The sequence below is a fragment of the Mixophyes fleayi genome, chromosome 1 (assembly GCF_038048845.1).
Source record: "Mixophyes fleayi isolate aMixFle1 chromosome 1, aMixFle1.hap1, whole genome shotgun sequence".
In the NCBI taxonomy this organism is placed as follows: Eukaryota; Metazoa; Chordata; class Amphibia; order Anura; family Limnodynastidae; genus Mixophyes; species Mixophyes fleayi.
This window is the reverse complement of record NC_134402.1, coordinates 365,758,724-365,773,928: the sequence shown is the minus strand read 5'-3', so window position 1 is coordinate 365,773,928 and position 15,205 is coordinate 365,758,724. Positions and strand designations below refer to the sequence as shown.

Below are 15,205 nucleotides of genomic sequence, written 5' to 3'. Positions count from 1 at the left end.
GCAGTCCAGGTACAATTATTGGTGCGAATCATAAAAGTTCAGGGTTTTTAATATATTGTGGTGACCCACTCCTCTACGCAGTCCAGGTACAATTATTGGTGCGAATCATAAAAGTTCAGGGTTTTTAAGATATTGTGGTGACCCACTCCTCTACGCAGTCCAGGTACAATTATTGGTGCGAATCATAAAAGTTCAGGGTTTTTAAGATATTGTGGTGACCCACTCCTCTACGCAGTCCAGGTACAATTATTGGTGCGAATCATAAAAGTTCAGGGTTTTTAAGATATTGTGGTGACCCACTCCTCTACGCAGTCCAGGTACAATTATTGGTGCGAATCATAAAAGTTCAGGGTTTTTAAGATATTGTGGCGACCCACTCCTCTACGCAGTCCAGGTACAATTATTGGTGCGAATCATAAAAGTTCAGGGTTTTTAAGATATTGTGGTGACCCACTCCTCTACGCAGTCCAGGTACAATTATTGGTGCGAATCATAAAAGTTCAGGGTTTTTAAGATATTGTGGTGACCCACTCCTCTACGCAGTCCAGAAAGATACCTTGTTGCAACGTTTTGGACTAATAACTATATTGTGAGGTGTTCACAATACACTGTAAATTAGTGGAAATGCTTGTTATTGAATGTTATTGAGGTTAATAATAGCCTAGGAGTGAAAATAAGCCCAAAAACTTGATTTTTAAACTTTTTATGTTTTTTTCAAAAAAAATCCGAATCCAATACCTTAAATCCGAACCGAGACCTTTCGTCAAGTGTTTTGCGAGACAAATCCGAACCTCAAAAATAACGAAAATCCGTATCCAAAACACAAAACACGAGACCTCAAAAGTCGCCGGTGCACATCCCTACACACTACCCATACATCCGTGTTACACATCAACATTGGTTATGTGATAACACAGTGATACCATTAACAGAGGCAGTGGAAAATGCTGTTCCACAAAGTATCTATTTGGTAGATACCACAGGGCACTCAATAGGCATGACTCCATCAGATCATTATATCTTTGTATAAAGGTCCAAGTGTATAGGCTCCTTCAGACTATCTGCTTAGTGATTTATATCTGTAATCTACAGAAGCTGATCTATTCTGCACTCAAACATTGATGTGCCCTTCAATGGGGAGGGGTATCTACACCCACTAGGCTGTCTGCAAGATGCAAATGATTAGAGTACTCAGAAAAGTATGGGACAATTACAGGTGTTATGGACACTGGCTGATTTGCCAAAACATGCATACTATTAAATATAACTTTGCATTTTAGTTTTACTAATTAAAGTCCATCCAATGCGGAATGTTAATCCTTTATTGTATTATGTTATAGATTTTCCTGGGGAAGGCATTCAGATGATAGGCCTGTTTATTGGATGTCTGATGGATCATACATAGATGATTCTTGCCTTTAGTCGCTTGAACTTTGAACTCATTATTAATGGACACCTCTTGGTTTACAAGTGTTGGTGTTCCCTAATACTCCTGCTCTAGCTTACAAGAAGCTACATGTATGGACTGTATAATAACATAGGCTGGAATGCACAAGAACACAGTTCCAACACTTCTCTTGGCCCCCATAATCTTTAATTTTACAGTCCTCCCAGAATTTGTCCTGTCTTTTTATAGAAGTTCCACTTTTTTTTTATTGACAAATTAAACACTGGGTAATGGTGAAGGATGACTAATGGTAGACCAGAAAGGGTGCAAAGATGTCCAGAGGATAAAACTGACAGGACCACAAGAAAACTTCTGTACAAAGATAACTTGTTTAATACTATAATAATGGACGCATAATAGAAATGTGAGCGCAGACATAGACATTCAGGTGCGATGGTCTCTGAGGATCATTGATAAAATTAATTGATGTCAACTAGCAGGAGAAGCAGTTTCTCTAGTCCATGGTAAGAAGTGATGACAGCTACAGAGTATCACTCTCTACTTCCTTCTCGAGCCAAAATTGAGAGCATAGCATTCTGGGACTTCAAATTCCTTGCAGTGAGCAGGATAGGTGGCAGCTACAACAGGCCTGGCAGCTGTGGAGCCCCCATGGCAGCTTCTACCCTGCTAGCTAGACCACTGGTTACCAGACCTATTGTACTAGCCCTGCTAATGGTGCCCAATATTTATCAGACACAGATATATGAAGAAATACTTATGGGACAATTTGTAGGCAATTTGTGGCGGTCCTAAGAGCTGAAAATAGGCTAGGGACAGAGAAATCTATGATTTCTCCAGTGTTAACCCTTTGATAAATTGGACCATTTCTCCTGATTTTGGCTTATTGCAGCTTAATAAATTTCTATTTATTAAGATAAAGGTCAATTACGAAGCACAAAACAGCCGTTCCGTATCACAAAAGCATCTTTTGACACACTGTGTGCCTAGATTTCCTCATGGTACATACTGTATGTTGTAGCAGCAATATGGGCTAATTTGTTCAAGAATAGAAGTGAATAGAATTTTGCAACAGCTCAGTGCTTGTGAAAATTGTGTCTTGTTCTGTACTTTTTATGGGACCCATTTAGCGCCTGCATGTTGTACTTGAAAAAAGCAGATAAATACATTTCCAGGTGTAATCTGAGGAAAAATCTTCACACAAAGTTGCCATATGTAATAAAACCAGTGTCACGAATCGGGGTCTTAGTCCTGTTTACACCACTCAGCGGTACCATATCACTGTACATCTCCGTTTTGGTCGAAGACAGCATTCTATCCTGGGACAAGTGTGACTTCTGTCTGCAGTACTGGAGGCTACCATCTTGGGTGAGACATTTGCTAAACATCCTGCTGAGTCTGAACACCTGATCTCATAAATCAATTAACTTCCTCTGCAGACTATAAGAGTCTCCTCCTTCACTCAGCAAATTGCCAGTGCAACACTTTCATAGTTCCTGGTTCCAGACTACCATAGTTGCTGTTTGTTTGCTGCTTCATCCTGCCTGCTGTATACAGATCTCAACCGTCAACCCTTCGTGTGACTTCAGCTTCATCCTGTTTGCTGCTTCATTCTGCCTGCTGTATACAGATTTCAAGCATTTACCCTCTGAGTGAATTCAGCCTCATCCTGTTGCTAATACATGGACTTCAACCATTTACTCTCTGAGTGAGTTTAGATTCATCCTGTTTGCTGTTGTATCAAACCATTAACCCTTTGTGTGAATTCAGATTCATCTTGTTGCTGTTATATGGACTTTAAACCATTAACCCTTTGTGTGAATTTAGCTTCAATCTGCTTGCTGAAATAAAGACTTTGGCTATTTATTCCTCGTGTGGATTTACCTTCATTCTATATGCTCGTGTACAGTTTCCAGCTGTTACCTTTTGTCTGGATCCTCCTCTCATAAACCTATTCCTGTCTCTCCTACTGCATCTCTGGGGTAGTAGGTTGTTGTTTTAAATCATCAACTTTCTGGAGCCATCTCTGTGTCTTGGGGTACCGACTTCCAGTTCCAGGCCTACCTCAGGTTCTAAGTTGTCCAGGGCCAGCTCCAGGCTTATTCTGGTCAGGAGGTTGCCAACCAGTGTATAGTCTCTGCCTGACTTCTGAGTCCTCCCAGTCCCAGTTGTGGTACTACAGTCCTCTGAGTTTCTGAGTTCTTGGCGGTATTGAGTCTCTGGTCGTGGGGTCAGGTCCTTCCTGTTCCCACGTCCAGGTTCCAGTCCATCAGGTCCAGATTTCAGTGGTTTATTCCAGTACGGAGTCCAGTCCAGTAATTCCTCCCCCTAACATCTGGTATACAAGAAAAGAGGTACCCCTATGAGCAAGACACTCATCCGGCCTCCCAGTTTCCACCACATTCCTGCCACAGCTAGCCCCAAGGGTCCCGAGACGGATTCCAGAAACCCTATTGCCATGACAGCCAGGACTGATTGCTTTGTGATATGGTTGTACAGTGAGTTGAATGATTGGATGTGTCTGTGTGGACAGTGTCAAAATGTCAAACTTATCGGTGAACATGGGACCACAACTGTCTTAATGTTTGTAAAATATATTGGTGCCAAATGCTACTCACTGACATTGACTTCACATGCTGGAAACCAAAAGTACATTGCAGTACATGCAAATAAAGAAAGAGCAGAAAATCCCCTACACGTAATTTAATAAAAATATATTGCCTACTAACACTTAATAACTCTATTAGGGTGTTTTATGAAGACAAATGCAAAGGTACCTGAAAAAATTTTTTTTTTTCTTCTAAGACATATTTTGTATTGCTTGTATCATGTTCTTATATGTGTGTGCATAGAAAGGACTCGACTAATACCAGAAATCAGGTTTAAAGTAGCCAATCGTTTCTTTTGCTGTCAATAGAAATTTGTCTGATTGACTTTTGATTTGTATGTTATTTTAATTTACTCCCACTTATGGATTAGGGCATGAAGATGGCATAGACCGGGGGGCAACATGCTCTTCCTTCTGGTGGTTGTAACTGCCTGGGCATGGTCAGATAAGGGTGTTCTATGCTCAATGTGACTAACTGCAATAATGTAGGGCAGTAATCCACCTGAGTCTGCAACCAAATACAAACACAAAATATTCCAATTATCTCCTAAGGGTTGGGATGGTGCGTTTTGGATGCATAAAACAATCTGACATTTGCATGACCTCGGAGATAAAATGCTTCCCATTAAATTGATTACTTTTTGTGCCTTCTAGACACATTTTATATGAGACAGTGCATTAATATGCATACATAAACCAATGCAATGAAAAACATTAAAATGTACAAATGAACATAGAAACTACAGGCCTGATGTCCCCTTCCTCTCATGATTAAATTAAAGGTTCCAAAAAGCAGTGTTTTAGGAGATATATTTTTAGTTATTAATAAATGGAGTGGTTCCAAAGTCATAGTAGAGGGTACTTCCACATGACATTTTTACTCTTGTCCATGTTAGTTTTAATTTGTCACTGGCCCACCTAATTTTTTCGGCTTTGTTAATGACTCCCTAGTAGATAAAAATGTAACAATACTCCAGTACTGCAGCATATCTTACCTTCCAATACTTCCTCACAAAGGGTCATTTACAAACGCAAAACTGTAAAACTGCAGCGCAAATGTTTATTCGTAACTCCATTGTTGCGCACCTGGTTTTACATTCATGTGCACAGATTTTCTGATCATGGTATTGGCGTCCTCTTTTTTTCAATGTATAAAGAGATTAAACCGCCAAAAGTGCCACATGTAACATACACAGTCCCAATGTCTCCTCACTCACATGATTAATACAAGATATAAATGAGACTAAATTGTGCAACATTTTAGGTGGAAAAGGTGAAATTAATGTATGGGGCTCTAAAGTGAATAAAGAATTGTATGTGATGACTTTACTGTTCCCACCCTGCACATTCTCCAACCTGCAAGACTAGGCGCAGACTGATATTACAGGGGGTGCTGGGAATTGAATGATGATGAAGCTGAAAGGACACCTTGAATTACACTTGCTGGACAAATAAGCAGATTTTGCCATGTCCATGTGACTTTTACTGAAAATATAAGACCATACAAAACACATTTTAATTCCACAGGAGCTATGAATAAACCACATGCAGATGCCAAATGTACACTAATCTGGTTTAAAAAGCATCACAGACTAAACCACTTCAATGTCTCAAACCTAACTATGAGCCAAATCATAAACATATTTAGACAGTCCATTTCAGTAAGTGATGACTGTAACAAGCAGATCACAGACTTGCAGGTTGTTCTGTTTAGACAGGTAGTCTGGGCCACATACCAAGCAACAGACAGACAATAAGCCAAGAATTGTAGTGGAACATGCGGCTGGAATAACTATAGTTCTCTGTCTATACAAGTTCATGCTGTCATGTAATGCTGAAGTCAGTTTTAGATGCCAAGGCATGGTCTATAAATATCACTTTTTCCTGCTGCTCAGTTGGCAATTCTCTGTTTGCCAATCACAGATGCCAGCACTGCAGGGCACATACACAGCCATTACAGTGAATAGTCCTGGCAATGCCTAGGAAGAAATTAGTCCCAGTGATGAAACAGCTTCAAGATTAGTCTTCCTTAAGATGCATTTGCCTGACAGACAATCTCTGAACCCAGGTCTGCCATGCAGCTACCTGTCTCAGAGGTGCCCACTCTTGATTATGCTGCTGGCAGTTCTAGTTTGGTGCTTGGAAATGATTCAGACCTGCCCGGCATCTTCAAGGAGTCTAGCAAGGTTGACAGACTGATCATTTGGGTCATGTAGGGACAAAGGAGTTTTGGGAAGTGAAGGAATTATTGTAAAAACTTATGAAAATAGAGGTGTGTTTTATAATGAGGTTTTTATAATAAAAACATGGCATGGAATATTCTGCATTCATACCTGCAGTAGTTGTGATCTCCCAATCCTCCCTCACCATTGGGGTATTTCAAAGTGTTGTATGGATGCTGAAAGGTCTCGTTCCAGAAGAGACAAGGCTTTCCCCAATCCAAAGATGTCTGGTTCTGTTTTCCTCTGTAATCAGCCCCGTTAACAGTGTAGCATTCTAGAATATAAATATTAAAGGTGATGTTAGAGATACATTTAATTTTCATTTGCTATTGTGACATATCTACTTTCATGTGTGTAGCTACCAGTAATAACCCCAATGGGCCAAACCACAGATTGCTACCTTGCTTTTTACTGAACTATGGCACCATACGCCACTCTTCACTACAGCCCACTAGACGATCGGGACAAATCAGGCCACTCCCCCCGATCCAACCAATCCATGACTGATCTGCCACGCTCCACCCATTTCTGACAAGCCCATGCCTCTTTTAGATACCAAAGCATTGTAGGCAGGTATGCCCTTGTATATTGTTAGGTCATACCATATGAGATTGTGGCACATTTAACGCACTCCTTAGCAAACGAATATTATTTGTGGTAGGGTATGGAAAAGAGTGCCTTCATGTAAAGTAAAGATTATTACTTTATTGATTAAGTGCACTTCTGAGTCTCATCTCATAAGGTTACCCATACTTACCTACTTTCAGTAGGCGACGTCTGGGAGAGGGGCGTGACTAATGGGCGGGAGGGGGCGGGGCTCCGTGAAGCGCATCATTTTGGCCCCACCCCCACAAGTAAAATGCTGTTTTGTCGCAGGGGACGGGACCAAAATGACGCGATTCTCGGTGAATCGCGTCATTTTAACAAGGGAATTCCGGGATACGGGAGAAATGCCAGCTCTCGCGGGAGCCCGGGAGACTGACTCGAATTTTGGGAGTCTCCCGGACTTTCCGGGAGAGTTGGCGAGTATGAGGTTACCTGATGTTTATCTACCATACATTATTCTCCTTAACACATCCAGATTATTTTATATTTTAACCTATTATTCCACACATATAATAGTTATACAGATTGTTACTGCAAGTGTATGAATTTTCTACATTATTGTATAACAGCAGCTAAATAATAGAAACCAGAAGTGTGTTTTAGCTACAGAACTGGAACATAAGAAGAGATTTATATACTCTTAGTGCCTCTCACTCTAACCATGCTCAGTTAGCCCAAAGAAATAGATCACTTCTTAAGCTCAATAAAGGATTTTCTAAATAAAGGAATACACAATAATCGTATTTGTGTTTCATAATTGCCCAGTGTTGTTGCTCTCAGTGGGTGGAAAGTGCAGGATACAAACAATAAGAAATGTACTTAGTAAAAGAGAACTACCATATACTACAACGTATAGACACCACTGTTTCTTAAACAGAACAAACAAAAAAGTTGCCCTTTGATGATTTTTCTAAGAAAATCCTGCTGCAAATAAGAGTATCTCTCTTCCCGCAGTCTTACAGCAGAGAGATGACAAAAATCTCAAGCAAAAAGATAGCAACAGAGTAATCAATTGATTTCAGTCTGGGCGGTATACTGTATATTGCAATCAAGAACTAAGCAGCTTAAGACCTTTTTTTGGAAAGAATCTTTTATATGACATTTGAACAATACAATGGACTCTAAATAAGAATTTCTTGAATTGTTAGTGATGATAGCCCAGCGGCTGCAGCGCATGATTTTCTAATGTTGGACAAAGAAAAAGTAAAACCCAGTGGGCCTTGATCCTGGACAAACCATGTTTCAATGCAAGGGGTGCAAATTAGTTTATTATTGTGCACATAATGAAAATACTGGCTGCTCTTTCATATAGCACATCAATTCTTGATAGCTTTATTTTTACATAGAAATTTAAAGTTTATGTAGGACATGCCCTACCCCAACTATAAATCTTTCCCCACATTTTAAATTTACCTCCTCCTCCAATGCAGCATGGTTCTGCCAAGTTACTCCCCTTTTATGCTTTGTTCTCCTTAATGACTCAAGCCCAGTATGTCTACACTTATTTCAATACAGGTATGGGATCTGTCATCTGTAAAACATATCATGACAGTTCTGAAAAAATAGTGAACTGCTGCTGCTCAGTGACAATGTCATATACACAGACATGATCTCCTACAGTTACTAAACAATGTATTGAGACGTGGGTTATCAGGGCATTGTTGGGAAAGATAATGGTAATTTAATATGCAATTTAGCATATTTATGGCATGAAGTTCCAAATTCCAGTGAAAACACCTTATCCGTGGAAACACCAAGCATTACGGAGAATAGATCCTGTTCCTCTGTATTCTATAGGGCTAGTTATTATATGGCTTCCAAAATACTTCCTGGCTTCCTCATAAAAATGGCAATAATACTTATTCCATCTTCTCACAAAAACTTCATTTTAATAATCATGACAACCTCTACACATGTATAAAAGAGATCACAATAATGCAATGGTTTGAGATATTCATTCTGTTCAGACATTTACCCATACATGCCAACTTTCCTGGGGGAGAAGTCATGTGACGTTGTCGCGTCACCATAGCCCCGACCCCACTATAAAATGCCGAAATTCACGGTATTGAATAGCGGGTGCGGGGCTTAATGACGTGATTAAGCCCCGCTCCCCGCCATTCAATGCCGTGAATTTCGGCGAATCCGGGTGGTTTGGATACTCTCTGCGGAGTCCGGGAGGATTCCCCAAAATACGGGAGCCTCCTGGTGATTCCAGGAGAGTAGGCAAGTATGTATTTACCTCCAATCATTTTATATGCAGTATCTTAGTTAACTTTTGCTAGTAATCATCAATGTGAGTGTCACAAATCAATGTGTATTATGTATCTAACTTACATGCAGCATACTGCACAGTAATAATAAGTAATCACTAATCAGTAATCATCATCATCACCATTTATTTATATGGCGCCACTAATTCCGTAGCGCTGTACAGAGAACTCATTCACATCAGTTCCTGCCCCATTGGAGCTTCCAGTAAATTCCCTAACACACGCACACACACACACACACACACACACAGACAGAATAAGGTCAATTTGTTAGCAGCCAATTAACCTACCAGAATGTTTTTGGAGTGTGGAAGGAAATCGGAGCACCTGGAGGAAATCCTTGCAAACACGGGGAGAACATACAAACTCCTTACAGATAAGGCCATGGTCGAGAATTTAACTCATGAACCCAGTGCTGTAACGTAATGATCAGTAAGTTTTGCCTATACAGTATAAAATAGTTTTATGTAATCCTTTCTATTTAATCAAATGTTGTGTGGTGCATTTATTTTTTTTAATAGTTTTATTAGATGTTCTGACTAGCAAAAAAACATCAATATCAGAGAATCAACTTCCCACCAGGACCAAAGCCTGGGAAGTAACAGTGATTTCATTCACATAAATATCACTCAAACAGCAAATCAAAACCAAAACAGGAATAAGAAAACACAAAGGGGGTGAGTTTAAGGGAAAGGGATAAGGCATACTTACCAACATTTGGCAAGTGTTTTCCGGGAGATGGGCGTGGCTGGAGGGCGGAGCATAGCAACCGTGTCATTTTGGCCCCGCCCCCGCAACAAAACTGCATTTACATTGTGGGGGCGGGGCCAAAATGACGCGATTCACCGCGAATCGCGTCATTTCGGGAAGGTAATTCCCGAATGCGGGAGACTTACCAGCTCTCCCGGGAGTCCGTGAGACTGACCTGAATTTCGGGAGTCTCCTGGACATTCCGGGAGAGTTGGCAAGTATGGGATAAGGAGGACTATAGATAGTAACTTTGTAAAGTTTTAAACACTTTAACATGTTGCAAACCTGGTTTGTTTATGTAGACAACCTGCTGGTTAATTTCTGCATTATGTTTTTTATTGCAAACTGGTGTTTAGATACTACTGTCGCTCTGCAATATAATAAAGAAATATATCACAGCAGTGCAGAGGATTGCAGCGCAAGCAACCCTGCACTGTATGAGCACCCCTGCTGCATAGCTTGTATCATGTATGGCAATGAACAGTAGTGTATTCTAAACTGAGTACTGTGCATTTCCCAAGCCAATTAAAAAGGTGCTACATGTACCACCCACACACATTTATTTACATAATGCAAGGACAATTAGCAAGAGCACGAATAAGCATGTCAAAGACAAACGCAGCCAGGATGAGGTTATATCCCTAAAATAAAAAAGTCTTGAATGCCGCTGGTACCACCTTTCATACTGTGTGCGGTAGGTGGACGTGATCATGTTTATAAGCAGGTGCTTATCTTGATGCGGGTGCAACTAATTGAACCCCCTGTGCTTTCCCTCATTGCTATGCAGACCATATCAGCTTACTTGCCTGACGGTAGTGCAGTGATAGGAAAGAATACAGTGTTTTGTAATGGTTGGATATGATGGCTGCTTAGGTCAGAACGGCATGTAGTTTATTTTCAGGTCTCTCCTTAGTGTCATATTGCCACTTCTGTCTGGCACACTAGCGAGGCAGAAATCAGAACAAGGTGTGCCTCTTTAAAACAGAGAAAGAAGAATTAAATACAGGCTTGTAAAACAAAACATCCAGTGCTCATGACTAAATGAATCTGCCCGAGTTAAACCTGATCCTGTAATTAAATTTCTTTTTAATGTTTTCCTTCTGATCTCTTGTTCTCCCGCCCAGAGTCTTAGGATAATGGATTCCATGTCCTCTTCTCACACATCTGTACTCCATCTACTTAGCAGGTTGTGTGAATTTTACCTGTGGGGTCCAGATGTAGCTTTTATAGCCAGTCATACCATGTGTGGACATTTCTCTGGGACGATTTAAGTTCCTTTGTTCCTGCAATGGATGAGCAGCATATTGAGCACAGACCCAGAAGAGATTCTCTCCGGAAGTCATTAACAGCTCATTTGCGCCATTTTTGGGAAGTTGAAATTGCTACTGAGAATCTTGCTGCCACTGGGCAAGTGATAAAAGGGAACAAGTGCTGTGGTTTTAGATGCAAGAGAATAGTGTCCATCTTACGTATATATAAATCATTGGTTGCTTGTTTGTTTGTCTGTCCGGTTATGCATTTCGACACCCCTGCACTAAGTGGGATGAAACCAATGTGAGGTGGTCCAGTTGGATCCTGGCCAGGTTTTAGGTGGGTTAGGGTCCCGGTCGGACCTCCCGTTGGTGTACGCTGGGCAGAACTTTGACCGGGGGAGCCTGTTCTGGGTCTTCCACTGGATGGATTTGGATAACATCTTATATATAAAATTCATTGGTCTGTTTGTTTGTCTGTCCAGTTACACATTCAGACACCCCTGCACCGAGTGCAATGAAACCAACGCGAGGTGGTCCAGTTGGATCCTGGCCAGCTCTAGTGGGTTTGGGATCCCAGTTGTACCTCCCGCTGGTGTACGTAGGGCAGAACTTTGACCCAGGGAGGCTGTTCTGAGCCTTCCACTGGATGGATTTGGACAAAAATGTCACATGGAGTGGTAACATTGGATCCCACAAGACATACTAGGGGGTTGAGGTCCCAGTTGGACCTCACGTTGATGTACGCTGGGCAGAATTTTGACACAAGCACCCTGTTCAGGGCCTTCCACTGGATGGATTTGGTTAACATCTTAGCTGCTAATAATTTTTAAAATGTTGACAGTTACATCCAACTCATTGATAACATAATAACTTGAAGATTTAAACCCAGGAAACGTTGGGTACTTCAGTTAGTTCTATAAATAGTAAGTGCTGCTATTGTTATTTTCAATCTCAACTATGAATAAAGTAGTAAATAGATCTATTTTTACAAATACAAATATAAACGCTACTAATAAGAATGGACAATCAATATACAGTGGTGGCCGTTTAGGAAAAGCAGAAATAATGCACGTCAACCTAGTGGTGTCTAAAGTTGGGTTTGCAAAAGTTAGCATCTTCTGGCGGGAGTAGCTGCAGGGATCACGGTGTTCCTTGCTGAATGTGGGTTAGGCACACTAGTCATCACCTCATTTTATGCCCATGCATAAGGGCGAGATTTATTTTTGTGGGTTTATTTAAAAGAGATTTATGTGATGAAGAAGGCACATTAAAGGGAAACTTGCTGCTTAGCGGGGTGGCACAAAACATTCTTCTCCCAGCAAAAGGATATTATTTTCAAATGTTTTTGGAAGTGACGCATTTGCACCTTGCAAATTCATTATATGCAGGAACCAATATAAAAAGACAAAATGCAACACAATAGTCTATTATGGTCTTATGGTGACAGTATAAGTTTGGTTAGTCATTCTGAAAATATTTAGTTAAATAAACAGTAATTTCCATGACAAACTTTTTAGAGTTACAAAATATTTTAGGAAGATAATTTTTCTTAGTATAATACTAAAAAATAGGTAAAACGTAGGCAACACGTTTTGAAGCAAATGAAGCAAAAGAGTGTGCAAATAAAGCTCTCCAACCTCTTATAATAGGTGCTTGTCAAACAGATAGATAAACCCTTTTACTGACAAATCCCCTGATAGGGCCGCAACTCAATAAACTAATAGCTGAACTTTCCTGCTCACTAATCCATGCACTTTTCACACAAGGTCTGGTGAGCAGGCAATTCCACTGAATTGGGTGAAAAATCAGGTGCGAAAAGTTGAACTGTGGGAACGAAAATATACAGTATATTCATGCAAGTTCCCCTTATCTTGCCAGAGTGAACAAGCAAAAAGACAAGTATGTTTGTAAGGATTCCCATTCACTGGCATATTAATTATGTCTGAGTACTTTTATTATGTATGTCTATTAGTTCTGTATTTATATATTGGTTCATGAATTAAACTGCAAAAAAAGGGCCGCAACTGCTAGGAGTCAGTCTAGAAACTGGAATGTAGTCATTCACCTGTGTATTTGCTAGAAGCATAAATAGGAGCATTTGAGCAAAATGAAACATAGTGTTCAGGTACATTTTTCTACTTTGCAAATTACCCTGTGTCTAGTTGATGTATTAATTAATCATATTGTATTTCCACCCAAGCGACTTTTGAGAAGTGCACGACTGAATTATTTTGCTAAACATAAATGCCTGCAAAGTCAGAACATGTAATATTTATACACTTTCCTCATATGGACAATGGAGAATCTCAGGGACTAAGGCATTGTTTTTACAACTATAAAAAGAGCCTCGTGATAAAGCTCTGGCTAAGAATGAACAGCTCCAAGTCCTGCACAGTTTCAAAGTTTGGTATATTGCACAAGATTATGGGGCATATTTAAGAAAAAACGGTATTGCACTATCGTGCACTTACCGTGTAATTTGGTCCAGAAAGTGTCCAACGCAAATTTATTAAAGTCCCATCGCACTGATGACTGATGAAAATGACTGCTTTTCACTTCAGATCGTTTTTGGGAGCAGTCACCATTCAACAGAATGGTGACTGCTCCTGGCCGCAATCTAACAAGTCCCAAAAAAACATTTTTTTCGGGAACTTGTCATGCTGAAGCTGGCGTACATCATTGGAATTGAAGAAATCTAAGAGACCGAAGAGCAGAGCTGGACAGCGCATGTGTGGAGGGATCACATGATCCCTCCCTGTCACTCAGCGCGCTCTCTCTGCAACGACAGAGAAGGGATCTGTGTGCGCATGTCCAATTCTTGGAACTGAACATGCGCAATTGAAGAGTGAAGAGAAGACCCGAAGACAGCGCTTCCGAAGAGGGGGGTAAGTATGATTTTTTTTATCACTGAAACAGCAGTTTTTCGGAACTGCTGTTTCTGTGCAGGGCTGTACATAAATGTGAGAAATAGTTCAATCCTTATCATTGCGATAAGGATTGAAAACTACTTTTCACTTTATGTGAATATTGATAAATGTGCCCCTTTGTTAGAGGTTATGATTGTATCCTGTGAAATGGAAAAATGTTACCAGATCTTGACCTGGAGACTTTGGTCAAGGTTAATATTTTAGTAGTAAGTCTGGTATATATGCTTTATGAAGTTATTGGGAAATACCCTTTAATTTAATTTGACCATATACATAAAATGTACTGTATATATCCTATTAAGTATTGTGACAGCTGCATTCTTCTCATGGAGCATAAAAGTGATATTGAAAGTGTAGTTCCAACTAAGGAGGAATGTTGTATGAGCCGTCAGGAAGCTGATGGTTCTGGAAACAGTCAAGAGTCCCAAGAAGAGTCCATTGAATATTGGACGCTTGTCATAAGGCATTCTACTATAAGCAGTATTGATCTGGCAGGTGGTCATGAAGGAAACGGAGAGGATATGGGCAGCACAGTGGCTTATTGGTTAGCACTTCTGCCTCACAGCACTGGGGTCATGATTTCAAATCCCGACCATGGCCTTATCTGTGTGGAGTTTTTATGTTCTCCCCGTGTTTGCGTGGTTTTTCTCTGGGTGCTCCAGTTTCCTCCCACACTCCAAAAACATACTGGTAGGTTAATTGGCTGCTATCAAATTGACCCTAGTCTGTGTGTGTGTGTGTGTGTGTGTGTGTGTGTGTGTGTGTGTGTGTGTGTGTTAGGGAATTTATACTGTAATCTCCAATGGGGCAGGGACTGATGTGAATGAGTTCTCTATACAGCGCTGCGGAATTAGTGGCGCTATATAAATAAATGGTGATGATGATGATAAGTACTTGCCAAGAATTGCTGTTTAGAGAGATAGGAGATGCATAGTAAAGATTTTTGATATACAATGCACTGCAGAGGGGTTAACTAGGAAGCCATGTGCCCAGACTGCCCAGATAGCAATAGCAATTAGCATCTGGAAATAATGCGTCATACCCAATAAAACCATAGATTTTTAGGGTGGTTTTGAGATGAGGCCAACTGTCTTGAAAGTAAAATCCCCCATTTTTAGAAAGGTCCTTGCACTCAGCCACAGGATGAGGTAAGGCCTGTAA

At 40.5% G+C, this 15,205-nt stretch overlaps 1 protein-coding gene across 1 annotated transcript in view; it reads right to left on the bottom strand.

Moving 5' to 3' along the window:
- The window catches only part of KREMEN1 (kringle containing transmembrane protein 1), a 151,697-nt gene that overhangs the window by 92,102 nt on the left and 44,390 nt on the right, over positions 1 to 15,205 (bottom strand). Inside the window, exon 2 of the mRNA XM_075178549.1 lies at positions 6,347 to 6,509. Within this exon, the coding sequence (XP_075034650.1) occupies positions 6,347 to 6,509 (163 nt within the window). The remainder of the gene's footprint in view (positions 1 to 6,346; positions 6,510 to 15,205) is intronic.